The following is a 19,550-nucleotide window of genomic DNA, read 5'->3' as shown; positions in this document are numbered from 1 at the left end:
TCCAGTCCACCACTATTTATCTGAAGTCCTTCCTTCACTTTCCCTCCCATAGCACACATGCTGCACTTTCACATGCCGCTATTAGGGGAGAGCTGCAGCTGCTGTTATTAATGCTGCCCAGGTAACCATTTTCTTAGAGGCCTCAGAGCCTCTAACCTGGAAATTTCCCCACAGCTGTTGTAGCTGCCATGCATCAGCCATCCCTCCCTTTCTCAGCTCCTGCCCTGTCTAGCCACTGGCTTTCGGCTCTTCAGAGTAGGTATGAATGGCTTCCTGTGACAAACACTGCTTTACAGTGTCTAGCATGCAGCAGATTTTCTTGCAGGTAAGTATTATCTATGAACATTCAACTATTGGAATTTATAAAAGGGTATCACTGCAGTGATATCACTTAAGGCAGTTCCAGGGCCTGGATACTAAATGAAGATTCTCAGATGTGGGTAGAAAAACTCCATTACACTGTTTGGCTAAAAAAAGGGTTCTCATCTCCATATGCTTTAGGAAAATATGAGTCATGGAGTTTCAAACTGTATTTGCGTTACATTCTTTCTGCTGCTTTATCTTCAGCTACACTGTAGTGACTTGTATGCAGGGTCTAGTGCACTGTACATCTCTAAGTATTTCTTAATACAGAGAACATTTCCAATGACTAGTAGACTGAGGCTACTGTAAATGAGAACAGTTCTTTCCTTAAGAGACACTAATCTGTTCTCTTCTTGAGAGAGATATTTGGTAAATAACTTTCACTTAAGACAGATGAGGTGTCTGTAGTTCTTTCCTGCATTGCCATTCTAAAATATCTTTTTTTGTAGCATTGTCTTAACTTGTTTTAGACATGTTTGCTTACCCCTTCCCGATCTGGTCATACAAGTGCTTTATCTTGCTTGTGGGCAGTTCTTTGCAGCCTGTGCAGAGCATTGCAGTGTTGTGACTAGACTGTTATTTTAATTAAATGTAAAATAATTTTTGCTTATTCTGCAATCACAGTACAGAAAGATCCTTAGTTTGCAGTAAGTGAAGCTAACTAAATCAGAGGCAACACTAGTGGACAGATTGACTTATGACTGACTCCAAAGTAAGAATTGATACCTAGTTTATTAAAGGGATCATAGTGGGCATAGAGATCATATTGAGAAAGTCTTGTAAGTCTGATAGTTCTGACAGTGAGAAGGTACAAGTAATCACTGGGAAAGTTGTGCCTTCTCCTTTGATTTTCTCATCTAACACTTCACTTAGGATATACTATTTACTTCAAAGCTTTCTGTCAAGACTAGTTCTGCAAGGTATCAGTAACTAAAGAGAGCTTCACAAACTTGTTTCTATTCATGTCTCCTCCTGTGACTGACATGCATCTCTGCTTTGTATCCGAGAATCTAGAATTGCTGTTTCAGGGAGAGTTTAGATTTGCCATGTGGTGCCATTACACTAACCCATAGATGCATGAGATTCCTGGATTTGTCACAAATGCAGGTTTGGGGTTTTCCTTGTGGTATCAGAAATTCAGAAGTGATATCTATGAGGTTAGTGACAGGATATTTTTGATAATAATGTTTAGGAAATTCATACCCATATAGATATCCGCTAATCCTCTAACTCCATACTAGGTTTAGTTCTCTATATGCACACACAAGACTTGAGAAACTGGTTATGTCGAAATGATCATATCATTGGCTGACATGCCTTTGTTATATGCATATAATCAAGCATGCAGTTGTGTGGTACATTTCAGAAGTCTATTTCTGAGCTCAGTTCACTCCAGTTAAGTAACTGCACAGGTCAAGCTTATCATAAGCATACAACAATGAAATATACAGAGAAACATATATACTGAAAGTACATTGTTTCCCCCATCCAAATCATACACAGCAGATCAGTTGTCAAGCCTATAATTAGCTGTTTTCTTTATTTTGACTATTTTTGATAAGGTTCATATAATCTGTTTATTTAAGTCCAGTATTTAGACAAAAATATGTAATTTAAAATGGCACAAGTATTTAGTGTGAAGAATTAATGAGCTTTTATTGTAAATGTGTATTTTTTTCCCTGGGATTAGACTGTTTGAAAAACAATCTTGCAGAGGGATCAAGGTAGATTGGAGCATTGGGTTATGATTAATGGGATGAAGCTTGTCAAGTTGAAAAGCCAGAGTCCATACCTGGGACAGAATAATGCCCAGACACAAGTATAAAATGGGAGGAGTGGCTGGAAAGCAGCTCTGCAGAAAGACATTTGTGGGTGCTGGTTGGCTGCAGGATCAATATGAGTCAATATGAGCCCCAGCAGTCAAGAGGGCAAACCTCATCCTGGGGTGCAAACACAGTAAAACCAGACAGTCAAAAGAAGCGATTCTCCTGCTGTATTTGGCACTGGTGCAGCCTCGCCTGGAGTACTGTGTGCAGTTCTGGACCCCACAATTTAAGAGGGATGTGATGGTCCTTTTATGTGACCAGAGGAGGACAAGCTGGTGAAAGGGCTGGAAGGAATGTCCTATGAGGGGCAGCTAAGGACTTTGGGCTTGTCTGGTTTGGAGAAAAGGAGGTTGAGGGCAATGTCATTGCTCTCTACAGCTTCCTGAGGAGGGGAAGTGGAGAGGAAGGCGCTGAGCTCTTCTCCCTGGTATCCAGTGATAGGAGGTGTGGGAATGGTTCAAAGCTGCACCAGAGTAGGTTTAAACTGGACATTAGGAAGCATTTCTTTACCAAGAGGGTGGTCAAACACTGGAACAGTCTTTCTAGAGAGGTGACCAATGCCCCCAGCCTGTCGCTGTTTAAAAGGCATTTGGACAAGGGCCTTAATAACATGCTTTAACTCGGTCAGCTCTGAACTGGTCAGGTAATTGGACTAGAGGATGATTATAGGTCCCTTCCAACTGAAATAATCTATTCCAAAAGCAATATTTGGTTTAACTATGGGAGATACTTAATGACATCCAGCTAGTAAGAGTTAATATACCAGTGAGTGATATTTTTTAAAGAATTTTTTCAATAGCAGTGCATGATCCTTTAGCACCCTATGTGACTGCCAAGTTAACAGAATTATTTTCCTTTAGTTTTGGTAAGAGCAGGTCAGATTCTGAGTGTATGCTTTCAGTACACATCAAAGAAATGCCTAAACTGAAAATTGAAAAGAGCTCCTGTTTACTGCATAGTGGTCAAAGCATGACCCCTTACTGGCGAGGAAAAGAAATTGAAAACTAATTTCAAGGTTCAGGTTTAATTCTCTGTCAAATTGACAGAAAAGATCCTACACTAGAATACATTTAGCATAAATGTAGAACCTTCTCTTTATCTCTTCCTTTCAGTGTGCAAGTTATGACTTTAGTTTTATGGTTCTATAACATGAGCATTTTAAAAGTTATCTGTCTGTGAATCTGGTTTAAATATCTACAAACACATCCTTTTTACCATATAAATCTATTGATTTATTTCTTAACATCACTGATGACCTTTTCCTGAATGTGTGTTTTTTCATCTTCCCTACAGTAATTGCTTAGAAATGATTGTCATATAAGGAGTTGGCTATGGCAAACAGGAAACGTCAAAGCACTACAGCCAGCATGCTGGATCACAGAGTGAGAGCTTGCCCTACTTCATCTCACAACAGGGAGCCGGAAGATGAAGAAAGTGACCTTCCTATTGAAGATTATGCAGCGAAGGAGGCAGAACTAGCAACTGTCAGACAAGGTAGTCCTACACCTGTGGAACATGAGTGCAATGATCATAGTGGAGATGGTGACTCCAGCTCTGACTATGTGAATAACACCTCTGAGGAGGAGGACTATGATGAAGGTTTGCCAGAAGAAGAGGAGGGGATTACGTACTACATCAGATACTGTCCAGAGGATGACAGTTATCTGGAAGGAATGGACTGCAATGGGGAGGAGTATGCTCCCCATGAGGAACACCATGTTGAAACAGATGAATGTCAGGAAGCTGTAGAAGAATGGGCTGAAGGTAAAATTCAGCACCAAGATGAAAATGAGGTGGCAGACAGTCAAGAGTGGCAGGAAGGTCAAGCTAATGGTGTTCAGATTTTGGAGGATGAAGTGTCATCTTTGGAGATTCAAGACCAAGAAGAAAACATACAGTATTGTCAGAGTGAAGGTGGCTATCCGGACTATTACCCAGCAGAGGCTAATGGAAACTCACAGGGAATATCACCTTATCATTCTAGAAAAGAGGATGCAGAGCTGGAAGAACAGGAAGAGGACATTGACCAGATTGTAGCAGAAATTAAAATGAGTATGAGCATGAGCAGTATTAATAGTACAACAGAAATGAGTCCAGAGCACACTGGGACTGAAAACATGGCACATGACTATAAAGAGACTTGTTCAAAGGGAGAAGCTGTTCACAGTGCTAACAGGCATGAGGGGAGGCCAAAATCACTGAATATCCCATCTGCCTCTAAGCACAGTGGAGATGTGCCTAGAGGTTTTAAAGCAAAGTCAAGAACCCCAGAGGAAAGACAGAAGTGGCCGCAAGAGCAGGTATGAAGTTCTCTGTTTAACCAGACTGTCAGAGGCATTATGCAAATGTTACATTAGTTAGTAATTCCAAATAGAATTAGAGAACAGTATTTTTACTTTTTAACTCTGTATTGCATTCACAGCTACATGTGTGTTGTATGTTTAGAAAAATGTGCTGAACGTAGTCAATTTAGGTAAACTAGGAAAGTGGTTTTGCACAGAGAACAAACAATTTAAGTAAAACAAGGTATTCTAATGCATGGGGCAAAACTAGTTTATTTACACTATTTTTATTCTGCAGTGACACACTAGATAACTTAAAACTGGGATCAGCATTCCGGTAGTTAAAGGGGTTTTTTCCATGAAGGTCTCCCATTCCATTGCCTTCGTAGGTCATTACTTTTAATTTTGTTTGCAGTAGAATGTATGCCAAGGCTAGATACTGCATATATTAAACACAACTACAAGAAGTGCCTGCATATTGCTGTGTTTTTGTACTAGGTGGTCATATCTTGACCTGGGCAAGAGGAAGAAATACGAGCTTTACTTGTACCAAAAATGCTGTTAAGCAGTTTTTTATCACAAGGATGATGTAGATATTAATTTAAACCATGCATGATCTTTTCTTGTTCTAATGTTGAGTGCCAGAAAAAAGAATCTGGAAATGGAGCTCAAACTTTCCTAGAAGAAAAGAGGTGTGAGGTTTTCTTTTTTTTAAAGTTTCAAATCGAATGTGCTTACTTCCTTACAGAGGGACATACCTAATTCCCTTTGCTCTAAGGTCAGTTTAAAGCTTTCACTTTGCATCTCTAAAGTGATATGCAGCTGAATTATTAGTTACCTTCTAGAGTGAATGGAGATCTACCTAAAAGAGGTAAAACATAACATGTACCTAGATGATGGACTAGTAAGAATAAGTGCATTATTTTGCCTTACCTTTAATAAAAATGCTTTATTAAACTTCAGAGGTGTAAGTTTCCTGTTTTCAGCTTTATCAAATCTATAAATATTATGATTTTCTGTAGTTAAGTGCCCCACAGTTAAGCAATTTTATCTAGGTGATTCTATTAAAAACTGACATTAAAGTATGTCCATTCCACCGAATGAACAGATAGACCGTTATTATAATTGTGAACAAAAAAATCTTATGGGAAATATGAAAATATCCCCCTATCTACAGCAAGTTTTTAATATTAATTTCTGCATTCTATTTTCAGAACTATAATTAGAACCAGATTGTGTAACTTACTATATTCAGTGCCTTACTGCCAGCCTAAAAGTTCTAGCTTGTAGGAGTAAGCTTGATAATCTTGAATGGTTTGAACAGTTACTGGTATTGGCTAGGAGCAGAGAAGTCTAGTTAGCATGTTTTAGACTAATAGTCTTTCTGTCACAGTATACTAGCAGCTGCTACTGGGAGTGTTGCTGCTTGTAAGTTTTGAAAGTATTTGCAGAACAGAAAGAGAAGTGGAGCTCTTGAAATACAAAAGTTAGTGAATTCTTCTGTATGCTTGAATAAGAAATTGTTGGGTTGTTTTTCCCCAGAATGATTGCTAATTCAAAACCTAATTCAAAATACACTTTAATTTCAATTTTTTTTTGTATTCTTTCAAAGTTTATTTAGCAGAGGTTGAGCTGAATTGTATTGTACCCTTATTATTCTTGCTAGACTGTTAACAACTGGGGGTTTTGTAACACCAGAATATTGATAAGCTGCCACTGGTGTGAAAATAAACAAAGAGACCTAAGTACTTCTGAGTTGCTTGTCTGAGCTTTAATTGTTATTTCCAGTCAGTCTTGGGCCAATGTCTTAATCCTTTTTGATAATGGAGGAAGTGTTGCAGTGATAGGTAGCCACTGGCTGGCCTGTAGCCACTGAGTTTCTACAATCACTCTTCATAAAACCCACAAACTATTGTCTAACATACAGTATTAAATAATACACAGTATTTTGTTCCTCCAACTATGAAGGGAGAAAGGAAAGTAGAGATACAGGGATACAGGTATCCATTTCAGTACGAAGGGATAAATGAACTGGATGACAAGACATGCATTTAATTTGTAAGAAAGGAGACAGAGCAAAGCTGCTGTAGGCATCTTCATTGAAAAGAAAAGCACATAGGCCTCCAAGGCATAAAGGTGTGCAGCAACATTTCTTACTGAGATAGAGGCTCACAAATGGACACATGAGGAGATTCTCCCCTCCCCAACCCCAAGCCTCCAGGGATATAAAAGGATTAAAAAGCAAGTTAAATAATATTTGGCAAGCATTCTTGAATGTGTTTATCATAACAAGCCTAGTTTTACCTTGCTTTGTTCTGTTCACCTACTGCAGGTTGCTCATTATCCACAGCTTTATCTAAAAATCAGGCTCATTGTGAGGGCATTAGAGTACCCATTTCTGACAAAGTGAGTTTTATACTGAATAGGTCCTTAAATTTCCTTAACATGAGGTGCAACTTGACCTTTAACATAGATAATAGACCTCAAAGATTTTAGATAATCAGAGGATTTTGTTTTTCTTCCAGGGCACTGAATTCTCTAAGTGTTTCCTATAAAATATCTAAGGGATGGATGCAATTAGTGCACTGTCTAAATGAACCTGTCTCTCAGTTGTGCCACTGTGGTAGTCATTCTTTTAATTACAATAATTAAAATTCTTACATAGTGAAAGGAGAACAATGCAAGGCCATTGTCAGTAGATTTGCATGCCAGACATTGTTTGCAGCGAATTTGCTTGGAAGATCCTTGGTTTTGTCATCTTTCTAAAAGATTTCAGTTATTGTAAGTGTGCATCACACAGTCCAAAATATCATGGTGAGAAAATGACACAGAAGCACACGTATTGCATATATGGAACACTTTTTTTGCCCCAATTCTTTAAGTAAATGTAGATTTGAATGCTTTTAAGTTAAACCAAGGTACTGTGTGAGTTATTGTAAACAACAAGCAAACAGGAATGTGCATTTTGTGGTTTTATACACATACTATGCTGTCCTTAGTTTTTCACGTTTCTGCTCCTCTCCTGCCTCCCATAGGTGGTAATATTGATGCATAAAATTTCAGATTAGTTAACAGTAACTAACACACAATACATTTTTACATACCTTTAAAAATGTATAACTATTAATTCTTAGCCTATGATAAATGCTAGCAATTATCCTTCTTACAAAATGTTAAATAACCAGTAGACAAATGCAATTTTAAAGGTTCCAGCTGCTAGGTTTGCTTTTAGCAATTAATCACCAGAGAGCAGTAGTCACTTCTAAGAAAGAGCCAACAATCTACAGAGAATGGAAAACAAAGTAAGCATCTCATCTTACAGCATGGGTCAGTCTCGAGTCTTAAATATACATGTTTACCCTTGAAAACTTTGGGAATATATGGGCTTGCTTGTATGAGCCTTTATTCGTAAATACCTCTAGGGAAGTGCAGAAGAGGATTTGCACTAGACAAGCCTAAGGGAAACCTATCATCCATTTAGAGTCTATATTGGCTCTAACTCATTGTTTAGCACAACTTATTTATTGCAGGTTTTCCATGCTTACATTATTTAAGAAAGGCACTACATCCATGAAGTTGAAACTGAATATTTTGGGTATTTTATGACAACTCAAATTTTAAAACTTCCTCAAGCTATGAGTTTCCCCCACCCCCATTTGACATCTTAGTCATCTCAGACTGAGCCAATTGTTAATGTATCTGACACACAAAGAAATTTTGGTTTGCTTATAAATCATTTTACATGTTTCAGCTTCAAGAGAAGTCAAATATGGTCAGATACACTACTAATATAATTCTGAATTATCACAGATTTTATTGTTGAATGAACATGAATTAACTGACTTAGGTGTATCTTTGGGTGCAGTAAGAAGGAAGAGGAACTAAATGGCTCATTCAGCTCATACTAGCACACAGTATGACCAGAAAATTTAAATTGACATGGTATTCCTGCGCAAGAGTAGTTGCTGTTGACTTGAAGTTCTTTTCTTTTGGGAATGTTATTACATTTGCATAGCTTCAACTTCAGCTAGAATATCATTGGCTTGGCACAAAAATAATCAACCTAGGAACAGGTTTACTAGGTAGAAAATGAGGGTAGTCTCCTGTTGCAGATAAGTGCTTGTACCACACAAAATATGAACAAGGGCCTAGTCTAAACCAAAGCCTGAACTACAAAAAGTAGTCTCCAGATCAGTTCACCATAGAGTATTGTGTCATGCTTCCTTCCCATGAAGCAGTATGGTACAGAGAAGTCTGAGGCCATCCAGCTGCTCCCTGACAGCACTTGAAACTTTAGTTTCTCCTATTGCACTGCAGAGAATGATGGCATTACCTATTATTCTACTAGTACTAACTTAATGCTAACTCTGTGCAGTCAGGTACCATAATTAAAGACTGCTAGAAACAGTCAATAAAAAAAGTTAACAAAACATTGAAGAACAGCTGGGAAGATGTCTTTTGAACTAATTGGACTGATAAATAATTGCTCTTCTCTGGAACCTCATATGTAGCAGAGCTTACTCTTTTCATCCCAACTAGTCACACTTTTAGGAAATACTGGCATTGGCATGGCTTGAGAGCTACTTCTGATGAGTAAAGATGACTATGGGACTCAACACTTTGAGCACTGACCATCTAATCAGCCCTTCGTTCTTCATGTCTCATCTACTTAGATTTCAGATGGCAAACTCCTGAGTATGCATAGTCTCTCCTTCCCTACTGAAACAGATCTATTTACCAACAAGAAAAGATTCAATTTTTTATCAGCACCAACACCCTACCTTCACCTACACCCTTTTGAAAAAATAGGGATTTGTCATTATCACCATTAAGGAGAATGTCAGAGGAAAGTCTACTTTTTAATGATGCTGTCTGTGACATGCAAGTCCTATTGCTTCTTATTTCTCAATCATACTTTCATACCACTGGCATACATTTGAGAACCTAACCAAATATGCCCATATCTGGTAGGGACCCCACAAGCTTCTGCAGTGTTATTCTCATTTCACAACTTTCATATGGGCTTTGCCTTTACACTTTTTCAACATGGACATTTACAGACAGATAAAATACCACTAACAACAAATCCATGAAAGAAAATTTTAGTCTTCTTTTTTGTCTGTTTATTCTCCAACAGCTTTGCACACATCAGTACTGTGTTCTGTTTGCCTGTACTAGTAGAGCTCAGTATTAACAAAAATATTTGAGGTTTATTCCCTTCTCTTGGCATGGGCACAGTGCTCTTTTGCTACAAAGAGGCCAAATCCAGGAGTCTTTTGTCTGTGAAAGATTTTGCTCTTGGAACAGTTTGAAGCAGCTAAAATAATAGACATTTTAGACAACCTGTATTTTAGGAATGTCTTACTGAAATTCAGCCCAAGTGTTATGGGGTTCATTTGATAGAATTTGTGGAAAACACAAATGGTTGTAAATAAAGGGTATGAAAAAAACCCCTTGCTGCATTCTCCCATGCATTCTAGGCAGCTATGGGGCAGAAACATTAAATAGCTATTACTGAGTGACTGTTCCCTAATTTAACAAGTACTTACTCAAGAGTACTAAACAGTCCAAACATTCGCAAACAAAACCGGTTTCTCTGTGCTAGTTGGCTGAGTCAGCTAGCTTTTTAGCAATTAACTCCTGACACCAGGAGACCAGGAGATATCAAAATCAATTCCTCCTACCTAAAGATGCATTACTAACAATCTCCTCTGGGAAGTTTAAAGCAGAAGCCAGCATGCAGTCCAAGTTACATCTACATAAAAAATGTACCATTCAGCACAGTTATTTCTCTGAATCCCAATTTTAAATACATGCAAGGACAAAAAACCCTCTTATTTCTTTAAGATGATAAAAATAAATTGATGATTGTTTTAATGTTTATTCAAATCAGATAGAGTATTGAAATGCTTTCGTAGAATGCTTACATTTCTAAAGTTACTTTGACTCCTGTTTTCGTAACACCACTTCCATACTCAACTTGCTTACTTGGAAATGCTCCTTTCTACAAATATTTCCTCTTCACTTCTGACATGTGCTAGCACCACATCATTAGCACATAAGTATTGTAATCTTTGTGATATAATAAAGTGTGAAGTCTGGCCTTCTTTTTCCTGTGATCAAAATCAGAAATCCTTCAGCTAGTCAAGAACTGCCTCATTCAGATTATATCTTTGTAAGCGTATCCTGCTGGGTCAAATTGCTCCTACTGACAATAGCATGTTACTGATGTCACGATAACTAATACAGCAGCTCAGTAGGGATACAATAAGCCATTCCCACTACACATCACCAGCATTTACAAGAGAAGTTATTTCAGTCATGTAGTTTAATAAGAATAGTACTTAATAGACTTGTTACTAGGTTACCATCTCTTGATTCAAAAAATATGTTTTAGTTGCACCTTGATGTGTTTCTACAAATGTAGTAGTGTTTAAATATCAAGAGAACACATGGCCCAATGATAAACTGTCTTCAGAAACCAACAGAAGATCACAGAAGTTGAAACTAGAAACTGAAGTTTTGTCCTTAAGTGACAAATATAACACCACCCATCTGCTTTACCTTTATTCTAGAGAGAGACAACAAACCTGGATGAAAAGTCAGTTAGATCTGTTGGCTTTCTTGTGCAACAGGTACCTTAATAATCTAGTCAACCTACCACAAAACATCTCTTTTCCAAGAAGCTTAGGGGTCCTCAAGACAAGTTATAGAATACATATGCAGTACATTAGTTTCTGAACACATTTGATAATATTTGAACAGTATTGGAAGTAAAGAGATTGGCAGGTATGGATTCTGAGCCTCATTATTCAAATGTTTAAACATAGTAATAAAGTCTTACCACACCTTTAAGCTGCACACAGTGCTTGCTTACCAACTCTTTACAAGAAGGATTAACAATTTTGAAAAAAATAATCTTTCATCCCTCTCTCAGACAAACTATTCCTTTGAACAAAACAAGAAAGGGACTAACATGCTGGCTTCTAGCAGCATGTTCTCCAGTAGGAAAGTGCTTCATCAGCACCACAGCAGCATTCGGGATCACAGGTGGCAACTTTGAGGGAGACTGTATTGCTGAGATGACCTTTGACTGAAAAGCTAAACAGCTTACACTGGAGTGAGTAACCAACCAGTAGTGTTAAGAAGCAGCAGAACTCAGTCATTACCAGCCCTCACTTCCAGCTGAGAAGGACTCTGTATTGCAGGAAGGGTAGTTATAAGGGAGTCTGCTTGGCTGGGAGGGGCCCTGCAAGATTGGTGTGAGGAGAGAGGCCCAGGTGGCCCCAGGCCTGACAATTAGCCATAGGACAGGGCTGGCCGGGGCATGGATAGAGCTGAGGCTTATTTCAGCAAGATGTGCATAGATGCTTCAGTGTCCTCAAATAAGTAGTCTGATATTCCTCCTGGCCTAAAGATGGCATTTTCTACTGCCTCAGGTTCCTTCCCATGATGTTGGGCAGTGCCTTGGTACTTGCTCAGAAGCAAAAGTATTAATAACAGTACACCTTTAATATTTTAATATCTTTCCTTTGCAGAATCTGCCCTCTTATCAGAATCTTATCCCAGAATAAGAGACTTTTAACATAGCTGTACCACTGTGTTAATGGGCAGTCAATTCCAGATTTCCAGATTAGCTTTAGGTCCTATTCTAAACTGCAAGTCAGGGTGTAAAATATTTATAATACCTCATAAGAATTTCCCTTAAATGTGATTTTTCTAGCTATTGTAACACTTAACAATATAAATTGGAAACTGTAAGAAACATGAAGAAAGCAAGTATCAACTATGATAATTTATTTGAAATTGGTCAGATCACCTGGGAGCATGAACCAATTTTCAGCCTACCCTGAATACCAGAATTTATATTTTCTAAAAATGATTCCATAAAGAAGATCCAAAACAGTCCCTTCATCCTTGGTATAGAAGCATCTCCTTCCATATGTGCAAGACTACATGGTTTGTAACTGTGTATGGGAGATATAGTCATGCTTACTCTGCATAGTACTCTCCTTTGACACTGTAAGTCTTATGGGAAGAAAGGGAAGCCCTTCTCTCTGGTCTTCTTTTTGACTTTTCCTTCTGGGATACCATGTTAGCAAACATTAGCATGAAGATTACAACCCTTATTTTGTAAAGGGTCATTGTAACAGTCCACATATTTGCAGACATATGCTGAGCATGGAAAGTTTCAGACAGGCACAGCTCCCCTTAATGACTACTTGATACTTTGTGCTGCTGCTGCTGCTGAAGGAACACAGGGTGTACTACACTCCAAAGCCGAGAAGATCTCAAGAATGTGATATTATTCCAAACAAAGCTGAGTGTAAGTGTTCACAGTGACACTCTCCTCTCCCCATCACAATATTTTTAAGAACAAAGTGTTAATAAGTCAGCCAGATGTGGAACATTGTGTGCGCAGATGTGCACAAAAGAAAAGGAAGTATTCATTGTACCTGAAATTCTGCCCAATTAGACTGGGGTTCCTAAACACATAGATGAAACACTGGGGATAAAAAAAAAAATTGGCCTTCATATACAGTAAGTAGAAAACATTTATGTTCCTTGTAGAGGTGATGTGATTGACCCCAACTTGTTGTGTATTCTGCACAGACATCTCTTTGGAACCCAGCCAATATACAATAACATACATACTACATATGTGACACATTGTTTTGCCAGTTATCAGGCCTAGCGTAAAGGACACAGCCAGCATAAAGATGAACCAATAACCATGTTGTATTTGATACAAAAGGGTCAGTACATCGGTGAGCACTGGGGGTACAAACAAGTCAATCAGATTATACACCATCAACATCAATCCCACTGACCCCAACAACAACACTGCACAACCAACAATGGGTGGGATAAATGGTGAAATGCAGTCTCCCATAGAAGGGACAGGAGACAACCGAGTCAACAAGCCAAACACATAAGACCAAGGAAGCCACATACTGAATCTCCACACAGCTCAGGTTTACAAAAGCCATACCTGACTGGAGCCCAGTCCCAGGGAGGCGGGAAGTCCTTCCCCAACAGGGAACTCTGCACAGGGCATCCACCTCACAGACAGACACTGCCCCTGCCTGCCAGGGGTCCCAGCTTTTATCCCTCAGTGGGACACCTGACCTTGGGTTACTGAATGCAGACACCCGGGGCTCCTTTACCCAATGGCTCTGTCTGCAAGGCCACCGCACCCTGGGGGGAAGCCTAAAGGCAAACTCGCCCCCCCTCTGTGAAGGGCTGTGGAAATCACCCATATGTCAACCTTCATTTGGGGCTTGGGGTTGAAACCCCAGTATTTCACACATATATACTACATATGTGGCTAGGAATCAATAAAGAAGCAAGGTTTGTTTATATTCCTACAATACTGAAAATAGGAACTCCAATAAATTACAGCTATGTATAAATCAAACAAATGTTGGCCAAGTGTTTAGTCATATTTTATATTAAAACTACATGGAATTATATATGCAACTATTACCAAAGAGCATGATTGGTATTATGATCCCTAGGGCTGAGTAAGTCCAACCAATGTGTAAGATTTGTGACAGAGATGTGTTTTAATAATGTTTATGACACCCAGGGTATACTCACTAAACCAGTCAACCAATCTTTCTTTATATGCAGGTGCATTTTCAGTTCAGTCAAGTGTGTGGTAATCAGAACTGACAGAGCTTTAGAAGTATTAACATTCTGTTGTACATATGGGAGTTAATTTATTTGCTATTGCTGTTTACAGTTTAATGTATCTTCATTGTGGCCATGTCATTTTCCCTGCTTAAAGCATACTTGATCTAATCCTACTATTTTAGGCAATAATGTATGATTATTATGCTTGTTTTATTAAAGGCCTCTAGATATTTATTTCCTTAATATATTTCACTGCATGTCAACACATATTGCTCCATTTTAGTTTAGCCATGCAATATAATTAGATTTGTCTTGTCTCAAACAGAATAGCATTTATAAGCAGGGATATGGTAAGCTGCTTAGCTCTTGCAGCCATGTAGCCACTAGTCAGTAGGTCCCCGAGTCTTGGTGCTCTGTGTATATCCTAGATAGTCTTTTCTTTCCTAAAATTCTGCTTACTAGTTGGGTGAATTTTTGCTTTGTGTATGTTATCTTACTGAGCTAACAGCTCTAATGCGCCTGCTTCATTAGCACATTTTCTTCAGCTGACTAATTATTACTCATAAGGAATAATTTGTCTAGAGATGAACATGCAGACTTTGATTACAGCTACATATTTCATTCAAAAGTCAGAAGACAAGGAGTTATGTTCACATGTAATATTAAGCCTGACCATTTGAAATAATACCGGCTCAGTGTTTTTCATTTGCACAACCGTTGATACAAGTTCTTATTTGTGAAGCCTTACAATGACAGTGTCATTTAGGCACTCTTTTTTATGCATAATGGGGAGACTGAGAAAAAAGGAAAGTGAAATATCCTAAACCATAAAAATTTGTTCCAGAAATCACCTTGGTTTTCCAGACTTCTAACACTGAAACTCTGAGTCATGAAAACTTCACTTTCTTGGTACGTATGGGACACAGGCACTTGCTGTGCTGGGTGCTGGTGTTCTGTGACTTGCGTCACATCTGGAGAAGAAATTCTGCCCCTGAGAATATTAGAACTTAGAAGACAAAAGAGTGTTCCATAGTTTAAAAGACTTCGTATTTTCTTTGTGTAAGGTTTTATATTTTCCCTTTTACATTTCTTCAGAATCCTGAAGCTGTGCTGCCAGCATCCTGTAGATCTGCTTGGCCCAAAAGGAAGGAGATGCCATGAGGTATCTCCCATGAACAGAGAATCCTATATTCAGTGCTAGGATTCTGTTTTTCAGATCAGAGGTGGCTCTTTGGATTATTTTGATTTTGCCCCAGTACTGAGAATAAACACATGTAAAAATTCTGACTTTTGTTTATGAACAATTTGAACATGTCAGTATTTGGCTTAATTTCATGTAAAAATTTTGCATTGAAATAAAATCATTTAGTTTAAATTTAAATCTGTGTGTAACTGCTACTTAATGACAATTGAAATGTCTTATTATTTAAATCAAAGTAGATATTTTATTATAATTAAACAGCTTAACTTTCTTATATGAATCTCATATTTGCTAAACTACAATAGGAAGCTCCAACTATTATATCACATTATGATATTTCAGTATCAGTAATGAATATTGATTGCACATAAATAACTACATATACGTACATATAAATAACTACACAGAACAGCTTCATGACCAATGACTTTCATAAAATGATGGAGAACATGCTAAATGCAGTTTCATATGTTAAAGTTTCATGAATTTTTATTAAAATTTTCTAAATTTAATCTGGTGAAATTTTTCTGACTACCTTTGTACCATTGACTTCCACTGAAATCTCTGCTTTATTCTGAAGCTTTTCAGAAGACAGAATTTGAAATCCTTTCTCTTTTTTTCTTATAGATGTGCAATAGTTTAGAGCAGCCAAGGAAGCAACAGCGTTCAGACCTCAATGGACCAGTTGACAATAATAATACACCTGAGGTAGGTACCTTAGGTCCTTCTCTTGACTATCTTTCTGTGTTCAGGTTTCCATTAGGGAAGTAGGCACCAAATTTTCAGCTTTCTTCCTCTCACACACACATATTTAGTCTCTGTTTCTTTTTCTGAACTGACAATAAATACCATGTCTGCATATTCTGAAAAGTCTTTGAACTATACCCATGAATTTGTTCCTGCCACATTCTTTTATATAAATGTCCATGGCATGTACTCAAGCGTAAAATTTTCTGATGACATACAGAAGAGTGAGAACACTCCACAATTTTCTTTTTGGATTATTGGAGAGCAAAAGTAGCATCAAAAAGAAATTGGCTTCCGCCCTCCACCCCCACTCCCCCCCGCCGTGTCAGTCTCTGAAACCAAAGGACTGCTTAATTCCCATAGGAATAATTCTCTTTGAATAACCCCTAATATCAAGCACATCATTCAGTGCTGAGGACTCAAATGATTCACATCTTTCTGAGTGGCCTCTGTGGTAAGATGTGTCCTGGCTCAGTCAGCTGTGAAAAAGACAGACTGATAGGCAGACCTGCTCTTGTCACTGAAGACTGGCACAAAGAAGACATCTAAGAATGCAGAATGGGGTTATGCTTGAGGCTAGACACAATGAAATGAAATTCAGACTTAAAGCAGAAGTCTGTTATCTCAAAAACATGTACCATATTTAGCCTGTAGCCTGTTGCATTAATGAAGAGGCATATTTCTAAAGCCTTTTCCCATAATGGAGAAATCAGCCTCTTTCCCAGAAATGGGAATGCCTGAGGAGGCTGGCAAAAGACAAGCAAATGGAAGGACTATATCTCTTTATTGAGAATAGAGACAGTAGCATAAAAAGAGCACTGTTGTGGCCCCTGCTTGGATTAAGTGTAATGCTATGTACTTTGCAGTCAGGGACAGTTCTTTTTATTCACAGACCCAGAATCTTGCTTTGTAAAATATTGTTAAACGTTCTTAATTGGAAATTTGGGATATCATTAATAGGAAATGTGATCTAGCAGACAAACTAATGGACTGGGAATTGCTGGTTTGTATGGCTAATTTGGCAGCTAACTTCCTAGGTCATTTTCATGTTCTTCCCCCCCTACTCTCCCTTATATTTTTGTGTGGCAAGACCTGCTTAAAATGCTTTGAGATTCCAGGTAAACAGCATTATGTAACAGTTAGGTTGGATTAATTACTGTGATTAAATGTGTTTCACTGGGCTAAATAGTGGCAGAAGTTGTACAGAGAAATTTGATTTTTTAAAAACAATGGTCAGCTGTTTAAACATAATATGAATTCGTTTCAGTTTGTGATAATGATTTTGTTACAGCTGTATCATTTTTATTTCTCAACAGACAAAGAAAGTGTCTTCATTTCCAAGTTTTGTTGATGGTAAGTTTTACATCATCCAAGGTTAAAGTAGGATAAAATGGAAGCAAATGCTTTAACATATTTTAAAGATCACAGTTCTAAAACCCAGTCAAACCCAAGAGAACACAGCTGAAAAGTTTTAAGTATTTAACATTTTCACCCCCCCTGTGGCAATGGGAGTGTGGTGGTGATAAAAAGGAGGAGCAGATAGCGCTCTCAGAAGGGTTACAGTGAAGATGGAGACAGCTACAAACCTGGAAGGGGATAAAAAAGGTGGTAACAGTGAGCCCTAGCATGGTAGAAATTTATGAAGAGCACTGTGTTCTGTATGGCCTTGTGCAGAGGAAGGAGTCATTTAACTGTTCAGAGTAGTCCCTGTATAACTTTGATGTGATGCCCAAATCATGTCACTTTGATGTGATTTCCCAGAACTGAGATTCTGGGAAACTCAGTTGTCGGCACAAATTGAAAGCTTTTCCTGATCTGACAAAAAATTGGTAATCTAATCCTCTGTTTAGGAGATCCATGCTTTTATGTGTTTCTTCAATTCCTTTGTACTGCTATTATGTATTTTTGGTTTGGAGAAGAGTAAGTCAATTTATTAACACAAGAGGGTAGATAGAGATAAAATGAGGTTATACTGAAAAACATTATCATTCTCTGATTCACAGACAGCTGAAGAAGTTTGTATGGGGACAATGCATACAACTCTTCCTGCAAAGGAAATGTCTGCACTGTAAAGTAAGAAAAGACAGTAGGAAACTTCTAAGGATCTGACCCCTTAGAACTGCCATGAACACACTTTTCCCCACAATGGAAACCATAAATGAATGTTAAAAAACTTGATTACTAATGCCATTCTCGACTCAGGGAAAATTGACATGATTTAGAATAATATTAGAATGTCCAACATATTTTTCTTCTATTCCCTGATCTCAACAGCTTGACTAACAACTTCTGGTTTTAGTAATTTCCTTGTAGAGCTAGAGCAAATGGAAAGTTCAGAGGTTGGCCTTTTGACACAGATTGACATCTGAAGGAAATTACTCGTAACACTTGGCATGTACTGGCTAACAGGCCCTAAATAAAGGTAAATTAAATGCATTCCCCAAAGGTGGTGGAGACAATAAAGCAAGCTGATACTTTGTAAGAAGCTTGTACCGACTGTACAGTGGACAACTATAAAGGGAGGCCAGCATGAGTAGAGCTTTAAAACAGACTAGAAAATTCACCCCTCACAGCGCTTGCAGATACAACTGCACATTTTAATTTTATTGGGATAAAAGGGTTATGTCTTTTTCTTTCCTTGCCAATCAGCCCACTACTCTGTTGGAAAGGGGTCAATATATTCTTTTAGATAGCATAATATCTTTTTTTAAGTTCAATCATTTTGCTTTCTCTGATTTTTTTCCTGTAGTTGCACAGTATGTGAGGATAAGCTATCTATTAGGCTTTTTCTGTTGCAGGTATTATATGGCATTTTCTAATACAAATAAATATGTAGCTCACTAGGAGCTCATAATAGCCAACATGACTGCCCTCTGAATTCAAAGAAAAACAGCTTTTATTATTAATTTGTATGTAGAGTCCCAAAAGGAACAGGACCCTACTGCACATAAGAAAAGATTCTGCCAGCTAGCACTCCTTGTTCTTCCCAGAGCTTTAATCGCGATACCACAACCATATTCTGGTTATATTCACATTCAACTCTTCAGCCACTTGACTTTCAGCATGACTCCTTAACTACAGTAGCTATATCTATATCTCTATTAATTCATAATATTTTACATATGCCAAGTGGACATAAAACCAAATCAGATAACAGGCACAAAAAATATTGGAAATGTGTCCTTTTGCTATTAAAATTGTTTCAGTAGAATTAGTTCCATGTTCAGGGGTTCTGACTTTTTTGCTCTCTGTATTTATCCTATTACCATAAATCTCATTCCCTTACACAGTAACAATCATGATGAAGAAATCAGCCCAAAATGGAATTTGTAGATAGCAGTTCTAGAAGGTGATATATGCCCTGTGTCCATTTACTCCTTATGCAAAATCTGCTACAGTGCCACACACCCTAAGGTCTCAGTGACTTCATGGAGTATGATGGTTCTCAGCAGGAAGTTGAAAGTGCTTTGTCTCTAAATACTGTCTGAATCCTTG

General features: G+C 38.0%; 1 protein-coding gene across 5 annotated transcripts in view; it reads left to right on the top strand.

Annotated features, from left to right (window-relative positions):
* The window catches only part of APBA2 (amyloid beta precursor protein binding family A member 2), a 106,830-nt gene that overhangs the window by 59,624 nt on the left and 27,656 nt on the right, over nt 1-19,550 (top strand). For all 5 annotated transcript variants that reach the window (XM_074916885.1, XM_074916884.1, XM_074916887.1 and 2 more), the window contains 3 exons: nt 3,483-4,489; nt 15,936-16,016; nt 17,372-17,408. In XM_074916885.1, the coding sequence (XP_074772986.1) occupies nt 3,521-4,489; nt 15,936-16,016; nt 17,372-17,408 (1,087 nt within the window). In that variant the 5' untranslated portion in view covers nt 3,483-3,520. The remainder of the gene's footprint in view (nt 1-3,482; nt 4,490-15,935; nt 16,017-17,371; nt 17,409-19,550) is intronic.

This window comes from Athene noctua, chromosome 13 (assembly GCF_965140245.1).
Source record: "Athene noctua chromosome 13, bAthNoc1.hap1.1, whole genome shotgun sequence".
Classification (NCBI taxonomy): Eukaryota; Metazoa; Chordata; class Aves; order Strigiformes; family Strigidae; genus Athene; species Athene noctua.
This window is presented reverse-complemented; position numbering and strand designations above follow the sequence as displayed.